The 20656-nt window shown below is 39.7% G+C and overlaps 1 protein-coding gene across 3 annotated transcripts in view; it reads left to right on the top strand.

The window, feature by feature from the left end:
* ALDH1A2 (aldehyde dehydrogenase 1 family member A2) overlaps positions 1-20656 on the top strand; it is a 91376-nt gene that overhangs the window by 38734 nt on the left and 31986 nt on the right. For all 3 annotated transcript variants that reach the window (XM_046649985.1, XM_046649992.1, XM_046650002.1), the window contains 4 exons: positions 2575-2704; positions 14495-14556; positions 16559-16687; positions 16814-16927. In XM_046649985.1, coding sequence (XP_046505941.1) covers positions 2575-2704; positions 14495-14556; positions 16559-16687; positions 16814-16927 — 435 coding nt within the window. The remainder of the gene's footprint in view (positions 1-2574; positions 2705-14494; positions 14557-16558; positions 16688-16813; positions 16928-20656) is intronic.

The raw sequence follows: 20656 nt of genomic DNA, 5'->3' as shown, positions 1-20656 counted from the left end.
ACCACACTGCTTGCAAAAAACAAATACCAAATGATTCAGTTGAGAATCAAATAGGACTGGCTTTGCCCTCCCCGGAGTTAACCCCTCTCAACTAAAGAGAGCCCTTCAGAAGCAGAGGCATGATGGGGACCTCTCATACACTTTTGCTCTCTTTGTTCTTCCGTCACATTCTAGAACCAACAGAAAGGAGAAATAGCAGCTTTCTTTCACTAAAACAATCATTTTCTCACATAAGGAATTTCCCCTCTCCTAGTGGTTTGTGGTGGTTGTTATTTTTGCTGTTTTTAAAATAAAAGTCAATTTCTTAGAGAATACACATTTTTTTGAAACTGGAAGCATTTTGGAATATCTGTGCTGTACAACAGGGATCTCCGCCTGGATGACCCACAATTGATCAGTTAATATTTAGGGCATCCTAGTTAGACAATGCCCTGTTCAGACAGGTCTTTCAAACCATGAGCACCATATCCTACTCTCCCTGTGGGAAGGCAGGCCACTATTGGGCTTGCTTCGGGAGAGGGACACGCTAGTGCCTTCCTCAGTGTCCCTTCTGCCAGGGCTCTTCCTCCTACCATCCCCCTCAGGGATCTGTTCATACTATGGGAAGAAAAATGAATCCTTTATGGAGATGGTTTGGAACTCTAGCTATAGGTAACACTCATTTGTCTATAAAAACATTTTATAATCTCATTCTTCAAGGAGTACTGTTCCAATCAAGTGTCTATGCATATTGTGAAAAAGGTGTTTCCTGATGAAGTAACTCCTTGGAGATTCACAGGACACTGAGCATATTAAAGATTCTCAAAAGCCCTACTCAGTGTTTCTCAAACTTATTTGAGCCTCAACACTATTCTTTTGGCTAACCTATCAATATTGAGCAAAACTGAATTCTTTGGAACAACTTGGGGAATGCTGGTCTATATCCTTGTCTCTTCACTAGATTATGATTTCTTTGAGAGTGAAAATTGTATTTTACTTCCTTCTTTTTGTAATCCTAGCACAGTTGCTGACACATAAATGGTCAGTGGGGGGCACATTGATGGTCTATAATTGTCTGTTTAATTGAGTTAAATCTACACAGTATTTGTAGATGAACGGTATGTACCAGATGATGATACAGTTCATTTCTGCAGTTATATTTTCATGTCATAAAATTCAAATGCCGTCCTTTTTCTGACGTATGTCTCACTGATCAAGTCCGTTTTCCCATCACACTTAAATGAGATTCCTACTTGTAAACACTACCAAGCCATGAGAGGAATGAGTTTTAATAAGAGGTAGCCTCTGGAATATAAGGGAGCTCCTGACCAGAAAACTGCAGTTAGTGCTGCATCCAAGTACACACAATTGAAAATGACCCAGGCCTGGCAACTCTCAGGTGTATTCAGCTGTGTCAGTAGCTCATAGGGACCATTTAGGTGGCCCAGATTCTGGTTGTTGACTCTACTTCACTCTATGCTGTGTAGACCTTGGCTCTATGCCAGCTGCGTGGAGAATGTAATGCCCATCTCATGGACATATAAATATTCTAGAAAGTACTGGGAAATAATTTGAGTCCCTTTAAGAAATGTGAGCCAATGTACAGAGATAAGTAACATGATATTTTAAAATGAATTTCATCTTATGTACATAGTAAGTATCCAGTTGCACTGTAAATAATACTGTTTTCATGTCATTGAATGGAGAATATTTCAGTTTTAGTTTTGTATCACTCCATTAATTTTCACACCAATATGTATTATAAAACGTCCTTACAGAGGACATAAGACTACAAACATAGGTTTTTGTTTATTTCATTTGTTAAACTTGTAACACCTTTAATATTTTTCAAGTCAAAATACTCTTTTCTCATTTCAGTGTATTCATTTGTAATTCTTTTTGTTACAGCTTTAACCAGTTTAGGAACATGTCATTACAATAATAACATTCGTAATCAAAACTGCTTAATACCTCTGTTTTTATTAAATAGACCAGTTACTTTACTCTTAATAGATAATGGTTGTTAACATAAATATTTGCAAAACACCAGCCCTTAAGTTGTTAAATTATGAGCTTCCCTCGAGGAGACCTTGTTTATTTGGTGGTAATAAATAAGCTCGCTGTGCGCCATGGATATTCCGTTTCTCAGCAGGGGTCTTGGCAGCTGTGGAGAGCGTTTTATATTCTCATCAGTTGCATAAAGGCCCATGTCCCTGCTCCTCTTTATGGATTCGGATTACTGATGTAGACTCCAAAAAATCCCCGTGCAGCTCTGATCATTAATACAACAGAAGCTAGTTTGACAAGCAGAACATTTCTTTATCATTAGTTGAAGAAATGCTGTGTTTATGGATTTGGATAGTGGTTCCTGGAAACCCAGAGGCGCAAGAACATGCACATGTATATTCATTGTGGTTTTTACTGGAAATGAAACTAAACTGGCAGAACCAAAAATCTTTTTATTTGGGAAATCAAAATTGACCAGGTATGCATCACTATTCATATTCACTCGTATTCTCTCTCTTCCAGTTTTCTTCTGCTCCAGAAATTATTTAGTGTATCACTGGAAAGTTCTCTCCATTTCTTTCCCTGCAGACCATGGAATCCCTAAATGGTGGCAAACCGTTCCTGCAAGCTTTTTACGTGGATTTGCAGGGGGTCATCAAAACCCTTCGGTATTATGCAGGCTGGGCTGATAAAATTCACGGGATGACCATTCCTGTAGGTATGTGAAATTTGAGTACGTTGAAAAGAGAAACATGAGGTTCCACCATAAACACACTTTCACCACCAAACACAAACAGCAGTCACATAGGATCCAGATCTGAGCACACTTAGAGCAGCTTGAACCGAACAAAGAACCAAACAAATTCCGTCACTAACTCTGACGACGTCCCTATTTCTGTACGTAGACAGTTTGCACATAAGTGCAGGGGCAAGCCACTTACATCAATACATCAATCAGCTAAGGAACAGTATGTGTTTGTCAGCTGCTAAGTGCTTAGCACTGTGCTTGGTTAGGTTCTGGGGGTGTGGAGAGGCATTGGGCAACTGGGAGTGGGGAAGTCAGGGAAAATTCCAAGAAGATTAAGACTTGGTCCTCGCCCTCCTGAAACATAAGATCTACTTGTTTGCAAGGAAATTCTATAAAATGTTAACAATTGTTGTCTCTTAGTGGTGAAGTTATGGATGATATATTTCTGTTTTTATATTTCCTGTTTTTATTGTTAGTGCCATCAAGTCAATTCTGACTCCTAGCGACCCCGTGTACAGCAGAGTGGGACCCTGCCCGGTCTTTTCACATCATCCTCTCACCTTCCAGCGCTGTATCAGACAATACTCCACTGCTGTTCATAGGGTTTTTGTGGCCAATTTCTTTGGAAGTGGGTGGCCAGGTCCTTCTTCCTAGTCTGTCTAGTCTGGAAGCTCTGCTAAAACTGTCCACCATGGGTGACCTGCTGGTATTTGAAATACTGGGGACATAGCTTTCAGCATCACAGCAGCACGCAGCCGCCACAGTATGACAACCGACAGACGGGTGGTGTAGTGTCCTGATAGGGAAACAGACCCAGGCTGCAACAGTGAGCGTGCCCAATCATGACCTCTAGACCACTAGGGCTGGCTGTGTTTCCTGTCACGACCATGAATTACTTGCACAATCTGCAATAACTACAACCATCCTTACACATTTTTTTTCCTTTTTTTTTTAAGATCCAGGTTAGGAGATAACACTGACAACACAAAACAAAGATCCCTACAGGAGAGTCACAGTCAGGTGCTAAGTCACGTGGCGTGGCCTGTCAGTGCTGCAGTGCTTTAAAGGAGAGAGAAAGTATCCAAATTCCATCAGTCAATGGAAAGGTCTTGCTCTGAGCATGAATACTAGTGATAGCTAATACCAAATTGAGTGCTTCCGCAGCATCTCCAAAGGGAAAGTATATTGTAACATCCTCATTGACAGAGGAGGAAACTGAGGCGTAGAGAAGTTAAATAGTTTTCCTAATTCACACAGCGAAGAGTTGCAGAGCTGAAATTTTGACATTAGAGCTTGGTGAATTACTTCAGTAAAGGATCCATTTGAGATACAGGGAGGAAGAGATGGCATGACTGAAAGGGACCGACAGAAAGAGATTTGAGGATGTCAGGAGTAGTGAATAGATATAAGGAAAGAAATACGTGTTTATCGAGCGGCTCCCAGATGCTGCTAAGTACCATGCCAGGTACTCTACCTGTGTTCTCCAGAAAACAGCCTGCTCTCTATGTGCATCCCAGGAAGAGTGGAAGGGATGCTGGCACTTTGGAGCGCCCTGTTAGGGCCTTCCTAGGCTGGGGAGTATTGATTTACCAGAAAAGCGCATGGTTGGCTGACAGTGCAGATGACTTAGAGCAGTGCTTCTCAAAGTTTAATGTGCACATCTATCCCCTGGGATCTTCTTCAAGTGCAGTTTCTGATCGAACAGGTCTGGGGCGGGGCCTGAGATTCTGCATTCCTAACCAGCTGCCAAGTGATGCCTATGCTGCTGGTTCTCTGCCTTGAGTAGTGAGGATACAGAGCCCAGCAGCACCCAGGTGGCTGTTGTGATGCCCCATTTAGGCCTGGGGCAGAAAGGGAAGAAGTCACAATGAGAGTGGAGAAGGGACAGAGAAGAGATTTCAAAGGACTGTTTTCAAATGATCTCCATGAGTGATGGCAACATGTGGAACATTAGTCTTTAGATAATGGGTTTCCGATTATAGGTACTCTTCCCCAGCATCCAGAGGGTTCCCTTGTTCAGCAGGCTCAGAAGGATGGAGAAGATTACTTTTAGGGGATGCCAGAATCTTAGTTCAGTCCTGGCTCTAAGGATATTACAGAACCACGCTTCTCTAGCATCACTTGCAGGATTTGGGAATGACCTAAGTGAGGCCAAGTCACTATTTGGTGAGAGCATACCTGTTGGAGGGCCTAGGAATTGAAACTTCATCAAAAACAGAACATATATATGGTGATGGACAAAAGTTAGACTGTCGGTGGTGAGCACGAAGCAGTGTTTACAGAAACTGATAAATAATAATGTGCACCTGAAATTACACAATGTTATAGACCATTATGACCTCAATAAAATAATTGGGAAAGAGAAAACAGGACGTATGTCAGCCTTCTTAGGTTGGCCTCTCCTATTTCAATGCAAAAAGATAAATTAGCAATATCAAAGGCCCTAGTTTTTTTGCTCCCCCCTCCCCACCTACTATTTCACTATTAAAACAGCAAATATGTTTCAGCCCTTTAAATTTATCTTTTCAAATGATTTGCAGATATCTTAGAAGTAAGGTGACAAGGAAGGTTATACACATAAATCTCAATTTGTCCTACCAATGTCTTAGGTTTTTTTTCTTCTTTAGGAGACAGGACCCTGGTTAGATAGATTTGGTGGAGTCAATGATAATGTTTGATGCTTTACTCTAACTTTGTCTGACAATAGAAGTGATTGGTCCATAAACTCCACTGTTTTCATCTGATGCTCTTCAGAGATCCTGAGGATGTTGACCTAGGAGTTAGAAATAAGGGCTTAGAAAAGGCTTTCACAGTAGCCTCTCCCGTCTTTACTCATCAACTGGTGTTCAGCCTGTGAAGGGAAAAAAGTGAGGAATTCTCTTAAATGCTAAGTAAATTTTTGTCTCCCTGATTTTTCTTGGAGTGCGTTTAGAGGGATACCAGGATGAGGGACTCTCCGGGGAGTCAGGTCTGTAGGCAGACCTCCTAGGAGGCCGGGGCTTTGGCATGTAAGGGCTCTTGCTGTGGTCCCTCAAGTGGATGAGGAGAGGATGGAGGCAAATGTGAACTTGGCAGCTTTCCTTTCTGTTCCTTGGGCTTGCCTGTGGGCTACTGAAAAGTCAGCTCACAGCCCCTTTGGCTAGCTCAGTGTTCAGTGAAGCTAGTTGGACTAAACCAGGGGGGCTGTCCAGGAAGATCAGGGAAATGGGGTGTCATTATTATTCGCTTATTTATTCTCAAATTTGTTCAGTCAATTCTTTTGTGTTTATATGTCATTTGTAACCCCATAATTTAACATCGGTTTGATTTTGTCTCTGCATTCTTGGCTTTTTCCAGTGAAATCTGGAATGTGAGAAGGCTGTTAGCCTTTAAGCATGAGGTCGTTACTGTGTTACGTGCATTTCCCTGTGAAACCCCCTAATTTTGAGTTTGGAACTATAAAGGAATATTGCATGTTATATTTGCATAGCACTTGAGAATGTAGAATGTTTTTTCACATACAGAATCTATGTGATTCTGTGAGAAAGATTGGATTTTAAAGGGTCTTGTACCCATTTTACAGGTAAGAAAATGAGACAGCGAGCAAGGGTTTAATGTGAACAAGGTCACGTGTCTAGTAAGTGGCAGGCCTGAGATTCAAACTCAAGTCTTTTTCTGGCTAAGCCGCTATCTAGACCCTCTTCTTATAGAGACCAGTTTAGCAGGGCAGGAAGAGGAAGAGACCAATCTCCCCAGTGATGTCTTTAACCCTCTGCAGATTTTTAGATTAATGCACAGTTGAGTCTCGTTATTCATGGTCGTTACATTCTGTAAAGTTGGCATGGACACTGAGTTACTGAATACTGAACCATAGCCCTTAGAGGAAGTACACAGTTCTGTCTGATCACCCATGAAAATAAAATTGAAATTTTTTTTTAATATAAGATTGCTTTGTCATATTGAATTATACTCCCTGGTTCATCCAGCTTAGCTTCTCCGACACTAAAGGGTAAGAACCAAAAAGCATGGGAAGAATTATGCTGTTATCTTTTCCACTCCTTCCCATTTAGGAAGGCCGGGCAATCTACCTTATGATGGGAAGAGCTCTCCCTTCACCTCCTCTGCCAGGCAGCAACTTCAGCCTCTCAGTCATTCCCTCATTCCTTCATACATTCATTCATTCTACAGATATTTTTTTTTTTTGAGTACCTGCTATGTTTAAGGTCCTGTGTTAAGCACTGGGGATACCAAGGTGAGTAAGTAAGATGCTCATAGAATAGGAAGGAAAACAAGTAGATAAGCAATTGCAGTGTAGTGTGGCTTATTCAAATATGATAGCATGACAGTCAATGGGACTCCGTAAGAGAAGCATCTCACCCCGTACTAAGGCTTCTTGGAGAAGGAAGTGGGATGTACACGATGATACCTGAAGGGCAGGTAAGTAAGATGGAGACAGGGCCATCACAGGTGGTGGTAATAGCCTGTGCAAAGCATGGAGGGAAGACAGTACAGTGCGGTAGTGGATCTGAAAAGATAGCCAGATATAGAGGACAGTGGGGCTCTGGGCCTGGGTAAACCATGCTACAAGTTTTATTCCATAGCAATGGTGAGTCACCGAATTATTTTAAATAGATGAGTGCCTTGATCAAAAATTCATTTTAGAAAGAGCACTTTGGGGGCCAGCCCCATGGCCGAGTGGTTAAAGTTCCACGTGCTCTGCTTTGACGGCCCAGGTTCGCAGGTTCGGATCCTGGGTGCAGACCTACTCCGCTCATCAGCCATGCTGTGGAGGCATCCCACATATAAAGTAGAGGAAGATTGGCACAGATGTTAGCTCACAGCTCATCTTCCTTAAGCACAAAAAAAGAGGAGGATTGGCAATGGATGTTAGCTTAGGCTGAATCTTGCTCACAAAAAAACGAGATACAAAAGGGTGGAAAGAGCACTTTGATTACATAATGGATAATCAGTTGGAGAGAGCAAATATTCTGCATTTTTTCCCTCCCCCTGAAGGGTGGCCTTCCTGTAGAATATTTGGGAAGAGGAGAAAAGGGTTTTGGCATGACCACTGTTGAGCCATCCGCTGGACAGCTGTTTCTCCCTCTGAATTGAGAGCTTCTCCCATCCCTCTCCGTCACGTCCCACTCAAGGCCCACACTTGGATGTTACTGCAGGTCATGCAGTATCACTTTGATTCACAAGGGTCTCAGTGTCGTTCCCTTTATAACACTGTCTGTCATTTCCTGCCATGGTATCAGTGGAGCCGTTCTTTCTGACCGTAAATCCTGTGCTTTGACCCTTCTCCTGTGGCAACTCCTAATTATGATGATAAATAATAATCATTACTATGATTTATTGAACACTTTCTTTGTGCCCATTATATATCTCTAATCTCATAGCAGCCCTGAAGGGGAAGTATTCTTTTCTCCATATAGATTATTTTTAACCTATATCAAAATCTTCTGCTCCTCTCCTCACCAGAAACTCCTTGTGATGGAGGCAGGATCAAAGCTTGTTTTTAATTTACTGAGGGAGAAATGGGGGTTAATTGACTTTCATTACTTGTGATTTTTCTCTGTAACAAGTGTTGATTGTATTGATTTTGTGATACATAAGCAGAGAAAATGTAGTTCATGCTTTAAGCTGAATTCTGCCATAAAAATGGCTTTATGATACATTAGCATATAGGAAAGGTTAAAAAAACTACCCAGGTCATATGTAATTATTTTATTCACTTCACCCCCTTCCAGTTTACCTGTTAAGCTAAAGAACAGGCTCAAAATGTGCAGACCTTGACTCAGATCCTGAAGATTTGCCTTCAGCAGCTTGGTCTAGTTTAGTGTTGTCAACAGAGATCTCGGATGGTGAGATCTTGTGCGCTCAGAAGGAGAGTCAGGAGCTGTTCGCTCTGCCCGCCTAAGAAGAACCTGGGGTGTTAGAGGGAGCTGAAGGGGTGGTGACAGGAGGTCGTAAAGTCGGCTTCACATGTAACCTCATTGAGAAGTTCACCCTGAAAAAGTCATCAGGAGTCCCGAACACCAAGCTCCTCATTTTTCAGACTAAGAAACTGAGGTCCAGAGAAGGAAAGTAACTTTTTTTCAAGACCACATAATGGAGTAGTGGTAGAGCTGAGATACTTCATGACAGACTCAGGAACAAGTGGTCTAACTGGTGAGGAGCCGGCTACCAGCAGATTCCTGAGAGGAAGAGTGTTAGCATAACTGTGTACTAACGTAAAGTCTCTGTTTGTGTCGGCGTTTATAGAGTTTATCATTATAGCTGTGAAATGTTCAGTGAGGTCTGTTCAGTGTCAGAATACATAGGAATCTGCTAGGGTACATAATGGAATAGTTCAGTGTAGTTGGTCTAATTGTTTAATACTGCGGTCATCAGAAGGGTTACTAGCTCCCCAAAAGTTAGTTCTGTACACAGATTAGAGATTGGAAGGTGACCTTCCATTTACAGAATTGTGTTACAGATTTTTATGCTATTAAATAAACTCATTTTAGTGTTACCAGGTATATAAATTTTGCTGTGGTTCCTGAAGCACTCGGTATTGTAATTGGGAGCTATTTCTTGAGGTCCATATTGGATACATTTCTCCTCAGTTTCTGGCACATTTCAGATTTTTGTGATCTTATTGATTGTACGTATCTCGTAATCATGCTCAATCTAGTTTATGTATAGACTGTGCCAAGGCTAGATATTCTTATGAGAATAAAATTTCTATCAAAAATTTTTTTCAAGCAACTATAAAATCTGCTTTAAGAAATATGTTTACCCTGAAGGAATAATCCAAATAATTAAATTGTTCTAATTAACTAAATACCTGCTGTCTCTCCTGTGTAATTTGATGAACCCCATCCAAGAACATAGAACAGTGGTTCGACATTTCACAGATATAGAAGAGGCTTATTCTAGTACTCACTTCTAGGGAAAAATTGACTTTCTTAGTATAATTCTAGAAATGGCTCAATCTGCACATATTCAATAAAATTTGCTCCATAGTTCAACCAAATTCATAATCTAATAAAGTATTTAATTTTATAAAGATTTTTACATTCTCCACAAGGTGGAAACACTCAGGTATAAAAACACATGAGAAAAGTTGTCTCTGGCTGTGCCTTAAACTCTTTTTAAGAGCAGTATCTACTACTCTGTATTTTTTCCTTTTTTGAATGAATGGAAGAGAGGCTGAGAGATAGTCTTACACGTGATTTTGTATTTCTGTTTTGGTTCTCATCTCTTCTTTAGTTTTCTCCACCATATGTAATGTTCTAACTCGTTGGCTCAGAACGTGGTATTCAGGACGTTTCTCTGGTATCCTCATCACGTGCGTCCTTCCTTGCTGAGGCTGAGCTCTCTCTGTAATGCCTCACATTTGCTAAGAAGACCTAAAATCATCATAGCCTGTAAAGGAGTATCCGTGTTTGGGTGGAGATTTTCTTCTATATCAAGCGGATATGCTTTATAGCGTAAAGCTAGAGAAATGAAGGGACAACCTTTTAAGTCATCTTGCCTTATTTAGAGAGCATTATTAACATAAAAGATGGGGAAATGGGCTGTAGTTTTTCTTCTAGGCAGAGAAGAGTACTCATTATATATCATCTTAGGTTTACAAGAGAGAGAGAAATAACACTCTGTCACCCTTCTCGTAGACTCTGCCTGGATGAGAGAGGAGAGAGGCCCTCAGTCCTGGGCTCCTCCACCCAAAGGGAGAGAGTGTTGCTCGGCACTGTTCCCCTTAGAACTTAGGATACCAGAGTTTGTGTGAGTTCTTTGTGTCCACATACCACGTCCTCAAAGAGTCATCTTCACCCTTCACAAAGGAGTTGTCATTTTCCCCCAATTTGCACTCCTTCTTGACATTACACTCTGATTCTGTGGTTTGTGATATCCAGCTAAATCCAGCACCTTATTCACAAGAGTCTTTAATTTGTTCCTATGGGTAATGAACTTGAAGTCTGGGGACCCCGATTCAAGTCCAGGAGCCACAGCTTAACCAGTTATATCACTTTGGACTTAACCTCTCAGTTCCATGTTTTCTCTGTTTATAGAATGTTGATAATAACAGTTGCCCTATCTTTTTTCATAGAGTTGTTTTGAGTGTGAAATGAGATAAGAATGCGAAAATATTTTGTAAGTTTCCATAGAAATGTATGTTTTTGTACTTACTTCACTATTTTAAAAGTATTAACAACATTGATCAGTTTCTCCTACACTTCAAGCTCCTTTCTGGCAAATTAGTAGTTATCTGAGAGGCAAAAAATAAACACACAGAAATATAGACAGCAACTGTAGGTCATCATGATCCTGCAGACTTCCCCGTACCCTCTTGGTTCCTCTGAACCTCTCTGCTCGGAGTGTGGTCTGTGGACCAGAAGCAGCGGCATCACCCGGGAGCTTGTCGAAATGCAGACTCAGGTCCACCCCTGACTTACTGATTCAGAATCTGCATTTTAACAAGATCGCCAGGTGCATATTGAGAAGTGCAATATGGCATACCATATGGCGCTGGGAGCATCCAAGACGATTCTATCCGGTAAAGTAGTGAACATTTTTTATTTTAATTATGAGGTTTGAATATTAGAAGAAAATATTGCTAGCTCATGACACCTGTTATTTCATAGATTTTCCTTAAGGTGAGGCTAACAAGTAGCATTTACATATTTTTAAAAGATCAGTTGATTTAACAAATTATTAAGTAAGTAATAGAGTGATACTTGGATATGGAAAAAATTATGACGGTGGCTCTTGAGTGACTGGCTTTTGGGTAACCTTAGTCTAGAAGTGTGGTGGGACTTGGAGCAGAGTCCTAGTAGGTGTGAAGGACCACAGAGGTGCCTTTAGGCCTCACCAAGGGGACACGTAGAAGGTACAGCATTGTGTTTGCCGGGCACCTCAAGTCAGGCTAGGAGTGTCCAGAATCATCTTCCACTAACCAGACGAGAATGCAGACAGAACTCAAGGTCTAGGGCCCTTTCTTTATCTCTTTCACTCTTTGGGGAAGAGTTCAAGCACCAAATACCCTTCATTTCTTTATTTACTACTTAAAGGAACTGTAGAGATAGAAGATCCTTCAGTCCCGTCCTTTATGTCAGCCTTTACCTAATTGTCAGATCTGTGAATCGTTTATCTAAGAAAGTTTTCGTTCCTCATAACTCAGTTTCTCTTGGGACACAATTATGGAGTCAAGTTCAATTCTTCATGAGGTCACCTTTTTAAGATTTTGCCGACATTTTTTCCTTCTCTCATTTCTTCAGTAACTTTCAAAACTATGTAGGTAATACAACTAAATTCTTCAAAATTTGGAATGTAGAGAAGGGAAATGCTTTATGAATTATTATGCTGTGCTTGTGCAAGTGCCCTGTGTGTTTTCTCAGAACCATTCTAGTTTCCCACACATGCTGCTAAAATAAACACCTGTGTTCTTCTTCAGTTCGTATTCCCATATTTTTCTCAGCCCTTTTGCATTCCATGTAGACATTACACTCTGATTCTGTGGTCTGGGATTATCCACGTGAATCCGTCACCATAGCCGAATTACACAGTGTAGTTGGGGAGGAATTCCTTGCAAAGAAATTCTCTCACCTGTTATCAGTGTCATTACTCTTCATGAAAAACCTTTCCATAAAGAAGAGCCTGACATTACATTCATATCTTCTGAAAAAAAACCCATGAAACATTAATTGGTGTTAATGTTTAAAAAAAAAACATTCCCAGAGATTTATAAATTGAAGAAGGGTAGTAACTTACACTATTGTAGAGAGTCATATCTGTGAAGATTCTTGAATTGTCCGCATACAAAGCTAACATAGTTAATTTTATTTTTAAAATATTACTCAGACTTTTTATTGTCATCCTGTGGACAGTCTCCACTTTTTGGCTCTTTTTTTTGTTGTAATGGAGATATAATTTCCTTCCTACATTGCTGAGCACTACCTGCTTTGTAATTTCTTCCATTTAAAGTAACATGCATAAAACAAAATGAAGAGACAAGCAGCAGATTAGGCAAAAACTTTGCAAATACACATGACAAAGGCCTCATTTCCTCAATATACCTAGAGTTCTTCCAATGACTGAAAAGATGAATAACCCAATAGAAAAATGGCAAAGGATATAAACCTGAAGAAAAACATTGAAAATGGCCAGTAAACATGAAAAGATACTCAGTGCATGTATCATTAAACACAAATCAAAACAAGTTGCCATTTTTCACCCGTCAGGTTAACTGAAATTAAAATGTTTGCAAAACCCTGGTGTTAAAGGGTAGGGAAAAATAGCATGTTATTGGAATTATGAATTGTGTAATGTTTCTGAAGGGCGATTTGGTGGTATTTATCAAAATCTGAAATGTACATGAACTTTAACCAGGAAAGTCCACAGATATGCAAAGATATATAAAATGATAGTGTTGCAGCAATATTTATAATAGCCTAAACTGAATGCAATCTCTATGCCCCTCACGACAGTTTACGGTAGTACCGTTATTTATTCAGCCAGTGGAATAACACGCAGCCGTTCAAAAGATGTTAGGTTTATATGAAAGAAAAAAGTGGGAAAAAACCCAAACACAGAAAAAGGAGGAAGAGGGAATAAAAGGATGCTTCATATACTTATATGTGAAAAAAACTTTTTTGAAAAGATTTACCAGCAACACCTGTTAATTCTGGGAAGAGGTCTGGGAAAGAGAGAGACCTTTAATTATTTAAAAATGTGTAATTCTGAATTTAATTAAAACAATTCTGTGTGCTAAATATTAGTGATTGAGGTGTGTTGAAGGACAATGGTAAACAATCACACCATTTCTCTTCCCCCAGCCGGCACCCTCCACCTGCGCCCCCTCCATCCCTACCCCTGATGGTGATGCTGTTCACCAGTGCTAACTGGGGGTCTTCGCTTCCCCTGAGAGAGAAACACATCAGAGAAGTGTCCAAAAGGCTGGAGGTGGAGGGAAAAACAGAGACTTTGCCCAGTACCAGACATGAAAAGGCATATGCCAAAAACGTGCCTTTCCTTGGTTATTTCAATTAGCCATTTAAAATAATTCAGATAAACGTCGTGGCATTTTCCTAAAGAAGCATTTGGTCTGGCCTTCCCGGGTGCTTATTCCAATTGCCTGTTGCCCCTGTAAGGAACACGAGGTTGTCAAGCCGTCCTCATTTCCACTGCGAGTTTGCGGTGGAGGCTCTGGGTTCTTGATGGAGTTTTTGAAGTGGGCTTTTGCCTTCTTGCAATAGGCCTAGATGGGCCTTGCCCCTCAGCCCCAGGAAGTGCATTTGGACGCCTGGATTGTCGTGGAATAGACCTTTTCTCCTCCTCACCTTTTCCGGTTGCCTAGCGCTTTAAATTTACCCAATAGCATTTTACTTAGTTTTTCTTTTAATACTTCGGAAGGTTATCTAAAATTTTGAAGTACCTCAGTTTTTAAATCAGATAACTGTTCTACATGCATCGTTTTAATATTTAATATAAAATTTAGTATTTACTATTTGCCAGTTTCCAGCTCCCCCCCGACATGGTTCACGCAAGGACTTCTTCCAGTGTCCTCTCGTGTCCTTTTACCTTTGAGGTCCTCTTGTCAGTACTCTGCCCGGGTGTCTGGGAGCCATATCTGGAGATGCCCTATGCCAGGTAGTGACCCTTCCACCAGCATTCACGCACAGTTGAGTAGGATGATTTTTCAACTTTATTTCTGTTTTTTGCTGCCACATGAGTTCTCCCTCTGCATTTTTGTTCTAATCTGAGCTCCCTGGGAGTGACCATGCTCATTTCTTTCAGATGGAGACTATTTTACCTTTACAAGACATGAACCCATTGGAGTGTGTGGACAGATCATCCCGGTGAGTGTATCTCCTCGCGCTTCGTATTTATTTTCATTTGAACCAGTTCTCTTAAAGATACATAAAACACAGACCTCAGTGATGTGTGTTTTCCATTACTGGGGGAAAAAAACTGAGCTCATGTTGTTGACATATCTTTAACAGCCTCCCTGCAAATGCTTATTTGAACAGGTTAATAGGGTTTCAGCTCTGTTACCAGGAGTTGAGTTCTCAAGTCGTGGAATTCTCATGATTAAAATAAGCAAAGCAAAGCCCAGTGTATTAATAACCTGCCCTCGGTTATGGATGTCCATTCTGCTTATGGAAAATTAATGCTTTGTTATATTTGCTTGTTTATTTTTTAAAACTGTGACTCACCATCTTTCCAGGCATATTGTTTTATATGGTCTTTTAATCCCATTCTTTCCCACTGTTTCTTTTCACAAGAATCTAGATAGAAGACTCTACAGAAGACACAGCAGTACAATTAACGTCACGGTCATAATTGAAACCATGCCGGGCTGTTGTGTGTCTTGTAAAGGGAAATAGATGTAGTGCGTAGTGTTTGGATTGGAACATTAAACATTGTCTTTTTTCTTTCTCTCTCATACACAGCCTTGGCTCTGTACAGAACATCGAAGCTTCCAGCAGTACTAGCTAAATCGTTCTGGCAAGGATTTCAGGGGAGGCTCAAATTAAACTCTTACAGTATAGACAAGTTTTCTCTTTGCAAAATATGGGAGAATAATTCAAGATAATCTTTGTCTTTTGGGGCCCAAGATTTTTGAGATGTAGTACTGTTTTCTTTAATGATCTACAAGTTCCAGGTTACCGTGAAATTTATTAGAGAATGAAAAGGGAAAATGAGAGGTTTGGTTTAAGTTCTTCTGCTCCTAAACCACCCAGGAAAATCCCACTTGGATCAGAGCAGGGTTAAGGTCTGTTGCCCTAATTGCAGGACCTCGAACCTGCTCTTCTTGCCCTTCCCAGATCTCGGAGCTACAGCCTTTGCTGAGAGGACAAGAGCCGCTTGTCAGCCAGCTCCGGCTCAATTACCACACTCCCAAGATTTATATACTGTAGATGGAATTAAAACATCACTGTGGACTCCCAAGTTTATAAACAACTAAGGGGAAAAGAAATTGGGTGTTTGGTGAAGGCAAGACACTTGTATATTTTTGCAAGCTTGCCAGGGCCAGTGAGAATCTTTCAAGGATGGCAGCTGAGATGCTTCAGGCAGAAACACATTGTGGTCAGGGGCTGAAGCCAGGGGCCAAGATTTCTGTTTTCTTTCTTAATGAAATTATCAACGACACCTGATAGTACTGAGGCTCATGCCTGCGCTTATGACAATATGAGCTTAATATCCTTTTAAAATCAGTGGAAGCCTTTTTAGGCCCCCAATTGAGATACTCATATATGCTTTTTAGTCTCCATTAGTTTATTTTGTGGTCGAAGGGAGACAAACTAAAATGTTTGCATACTCATCAGTAGATTTACTTTATTTTTTTGATCATCTGTTTGGTGACAATACATGTATGCCAAGAAGTGATGCTGCCTTGAAATTCACGTTGATTCAAATATAATGCACAGCTGGAGTTTGCTCTTCCAGTTCTTCCACACTGAAGAGCTGTCAAACCAGCCTGAAATCTCTGGTGTAAAAATCACAAATGCAAGTAAAAGGTTTCAGACGCAAGACCTTAGTGAAACCAAAGTCTGATTTTGAAAACATATCAAGTAACAACAATGAAAAACCAAAACTAAGAAAAAACAAAGACTCCCTTTTCCCCGTGAGGTTTCTTTTGGTGGGTAGTTGGAATATAGAATTTGCTCAAGAGAAAAGAGGAGAGATTTTCAGATCAGTCCTATTCTGTTCTTAATGAAGTAATTAAAAAATCTGAACATCTATACTTTGTGGTGGGACGAGATGTATGTTGAGGACTGGCCTGAGAAGTCACAGCTTGAAAACAAAGTTGTGGAGGAATATTTTTCCGTCTGTCAACCTTGAGTTTTTCCCTTTCAGTGGAACTTCCCCCTGCTGATGTTTGCCTGGAAAATCGCCCCAGCTCTGTGCTGTGGCAACACAGTAGTTGTTAAACCAGCGGAGCAGACACCACTCAGCGCGCTCTACATGGGAGCCCTCATCAAGGAGGTAAGAGAAGCCGACCGCAGGAGCGGCTCCCGCTGCCCTTACAGTTGGGGCCTACCGGAGCATATCTGATTTAACGTGCTTCATCAGCTTTCACAAGCCGTGTTTCCTCCAATTCTGTTTTGTTAGGCTGGCTTTCCACCGGGAGTCATCAATATTTTGCCAGGATACGGGCCAACAGCGGGGGCAGCAATAGCTTCTCACATCGGCATAGACAAGATTGCGTTCACAGGGTCCACTGAGGTAGGTACCTGAGAAACCATGGGTGGGGGGCAGCCCTGCAAATGAGTAGAAGGTTTAAAAGAAAACTGAAAATATCAGCTGGAGGCTGGATCCCAAAAGAGCAGTGAGTATCCAAGCTCCCTGGGGGCAGCATTGATGTCACGGCTAGAACACTGGTGAAAGTCAAAGTGAAGGCATGCATTGACCATTGGATGCCACAGATCTCCGAGCGCTTTTGTAGTGCCGTCTGTGTAAAATCTGTCCCAGAAAAACAAACAAAACTCTATATATTTTGAAATGAAAGGAACGCATATTAGAGGCAAACACAAACAAACAAATAAACTCTCCCAGAAGAGACTGTCCCAGAAGCTGGGGTTCTGAATACTTTCTTGAGTCAAGAACAATAATGGCAGAAGCAAGTTAAGAAGCTGGAAATCTAAACTAATCTCTGGTTAAAATGAGGTTCAAATAGAAACACAGCTTTCCCTTCTCTTTGTTTCACTGGATCCTGTCATTGCAATGGGCAGATAATTACGCCCGTGAGCCATAGGGGATAATACAGAGGAGGGGTCAGCAAACTTTTTCTGTAAAAGGCCAGATAGTAAATACTTTAGACTTGACAGGCAGTACAGCCCCTGTGTCAGCTGCTCAACTGTGCCCTTATAGCATGAAGTAGCTGTAGGTAATGTATAAGCTGAGCATGGCTACAGGCCTACAGAACTTTATGGGTAGTGAAATTTGAATTTCATATAATTTTTACACATCACAAAATATTAATCTTCTTTTGATTTTTTTCCAACCATTTAAAAATACAAAGCTGTTCTTAGCTTGCAGGCCATACTAAAATAGGCAACAGGCTAAATTTGACCCCTGGGCTGTTGTTTACTGACCCTGATATAGAGTCACAAGTCTGCTTAGAGAGGTTTCTTATAAAATGTTACTCCTCACTGTCTTGGATTCAGGTAACAGATGATAAAACAGAGGATCTGATTTATTGTTTCAAGTAGAACTTGAAGATGTCGTCACTATTGAGCAAGGGATGTTTGCAGCTCGAGAACAGTGCTACCTACTAGACATATTATGAGAGAAATATTTGTAGTTGAAAATTTGCTATTAGCCACATTAAAAAAATTTTTAAAAAACAAGTGAAGTTAATTTTAATAATATGTTTTATTTAATCTGGTATTTCCAAAATATTATCATTTCAACTTATGATCAAGATAAAAATCATTATCACTGTATTTTGCATTCTCTTTTCAATGTGAGGTCTTTGAAATCTGGTGTATATTTTACGTTTATAACCTGTCTCAGTTCAGACTAGCCACTTCCAAGTGCTCTGTAGCCATGTGTGGCTGGTGAATACCGTATTGGACAGCGCAGGTCTAGGGACTGGGTTATATCAGCTGATACAGTTCATGATACTTGGTTAAACTGTCTTATGTTAAAAATTTTCTTAATAGATTCAGTAATAAACCTGAGTGTTAATTTATAGTTAGAGATTATTGAGTTTTGATGTTTGTCAGGAGCTAATCATGTTTGTTTCAAAACCTTTTATTCTAATTGTATTTGTTATAGTAATTTTGTGATTTTAATGAAATCTGTGAGCCAAAATGTGAGTTTGGAAGGGAATTATTGTTTCTATTTAAACTAAGTCTAAAGATTTGCTAAGGGCTAGATGCTAAGGAAAACTGTGGTCAACTAGGAGTGGGCAAGACCATTGTAAAAGATTGGGGAAAAATATAAATCTAGATAGAATGTGTACTGGATTGTTTTGCAAATGTTTTTAAGTCTTCACTCCACTTTAAAGAAACTGAAACTAGAAATCTTAAACAATATTTTAGGAGTATGCTTTAATCAGAAAGGACAAGTGGACCCATAATTAAAGAATAAAGTCCTTGGTTCTATTGCCAAAGACTGGAAAATGAATGTATATATATTTTTTATTAAAATGAAATACTTAAATTATCTTTCCCTGCTTTAGCCTCTTTTTCAGTTAACCAACCAGTGGTCCTGGTTGAGTTGGTTAAGAGGCTTCTACTGTATGATTTTTTTTAATAAAATTGAGATCATGATATATAAAATGAGATATAACACCTAGTATGTCAGTACCTGTAGAGCTTCGTTCTTTCCGCTAGCTGAGTAGAATGCTCTTGCATCAAGGTATTGTAGTTTAATTAGACTTACTAAGGTACACGTCACATTTGTTTTTCCTTTTTTCCTTATTATACAGACTACTGCAATAAAAGTCCTTGGGGATCCAAGACGAATTTTGTATATATACAAATATATTATATATGTATAAGATATTCTGTTGGATACATTTTAGAAGTGGAATTGCAAGATAAAGAGATGTATGTTTTAACTTGCTTATTACTAAGAATATGTTAGAGGGATGGTTTCATTTATAAGATCTCTTTATGTATTAAGTGTGTTAATCTTCTGGTCCTTGTAGAATTTGCAGATATTCCAAGTTTGTTCTTTGGTTTTAAAGTTTTTTTAAGTAGAGTTATTTGCCATGCACAAGTTTAAATTTGTATGTGGTCATATCTTTCAGTCTTTGTCTTAATGGCTTTGGGTTTCCTGTCATCTTTAGAGAAACCCCTTCAAGATTATGCAAATGATCCTTAACATTTTCTATCAGTACCTTTATAATTTTGTTTTTGTCTAAATCTTTAATCTGGTTGGAGTTTATTTTCACGTGTAATGAAAGGTGAGACCTAAGTTTACTTTTTTATAAATTACTTCAACACCATTTATTAAACAGTCTATCTCTTTGCAACTCACTTGAACACAACATTAAGATTATAGGATAAATTTTCATATGTACATGTTTCTGTTTTATTTTATTTTATCACAATTTTATTTGTCTGGTCTTTCCCTAGTACCAGATTGCTTTAATTACTAGGTTTAAAAGATGTGTTGCAATATGGTAGGCAGGATACCCTCTTATTTGGTTTTTCAAAACCTTTTGACACTTCTTGACCGTTCTTTCAGGTAAAGTTTCAAATCGGTTTTCTAAGTGCCTTACCTTCCTCCCAAAAACGCTCACTGGAATTTTGATTGTCCGTATTAAATTGAGGGTAGGGGCTTTCTCCAAAAGACTGACTCCTCATCTAGTAACATGGTATAAATCTCTTTGTTTATTTGTCCTGTAATGTTCATCACTGAAGTCATCATACAGGTCTTAGGCATTTCTTGATAAATTAGTTTTTAGGCATTTAACTTTTTCTTCCAAGGATATTTCAGTCTAAAACCTGAGCACCTCATTTCTTTAAAGTCACAATATCATGTATGGGAAAGTTATATTCAATGGATGACCTGCTCTTCCAGGCCAGACAAGAAGTGGTATAGTGAGTCAGCAAGAACATAAACACTTGTTTCTAGGTTGCTTGGGTTCAAATCTCTCTTTGGCCATTTAAAAATTTTTTTAAACTTTTTAAAAGACTATTGAAGTATAATTTACGTACAATAAAATGCACCCATTTAAGTACCAAATGTACACACTCATATAGCCATCACCCAAATCAAGATAGACTATTTCCACACTGTAGAAAGATTACTCATGCCTCTTTGTGGCTAACACACTTGGCCCCAGGCAGGCATTGACTTTTTATTAATTTTGCCTATTCTAGAACTTCATGTAAATGGAATAATACATTATGTACTCCCCTGTGTTGGTTGTCGTTCAATATTTAATGAATTATTGATATAGTTGTGTTTAAATCTCCCATCTTAATTTTTGTTTTCTTC

Source organism: Equus quagga, chromosome 2 (assembly GCF_021613505.1).
Source record: "Equus quagga isolate Etosha38 chromosome 2, UCLA_HA_Equagga_1.0, whole genome shotgun sequence".
Taxonomy (NCBI): Eukaryota; Metazoa; Chordata; class Mammalia; order Perissodactyla; family Equidae; genus Equus; species Equus quagga.
The sequence above is the reverse complement of the archived record's forward strand: the minus strand, read 5'-3'. Positions and strand labels throughout refer to the sequence as shown.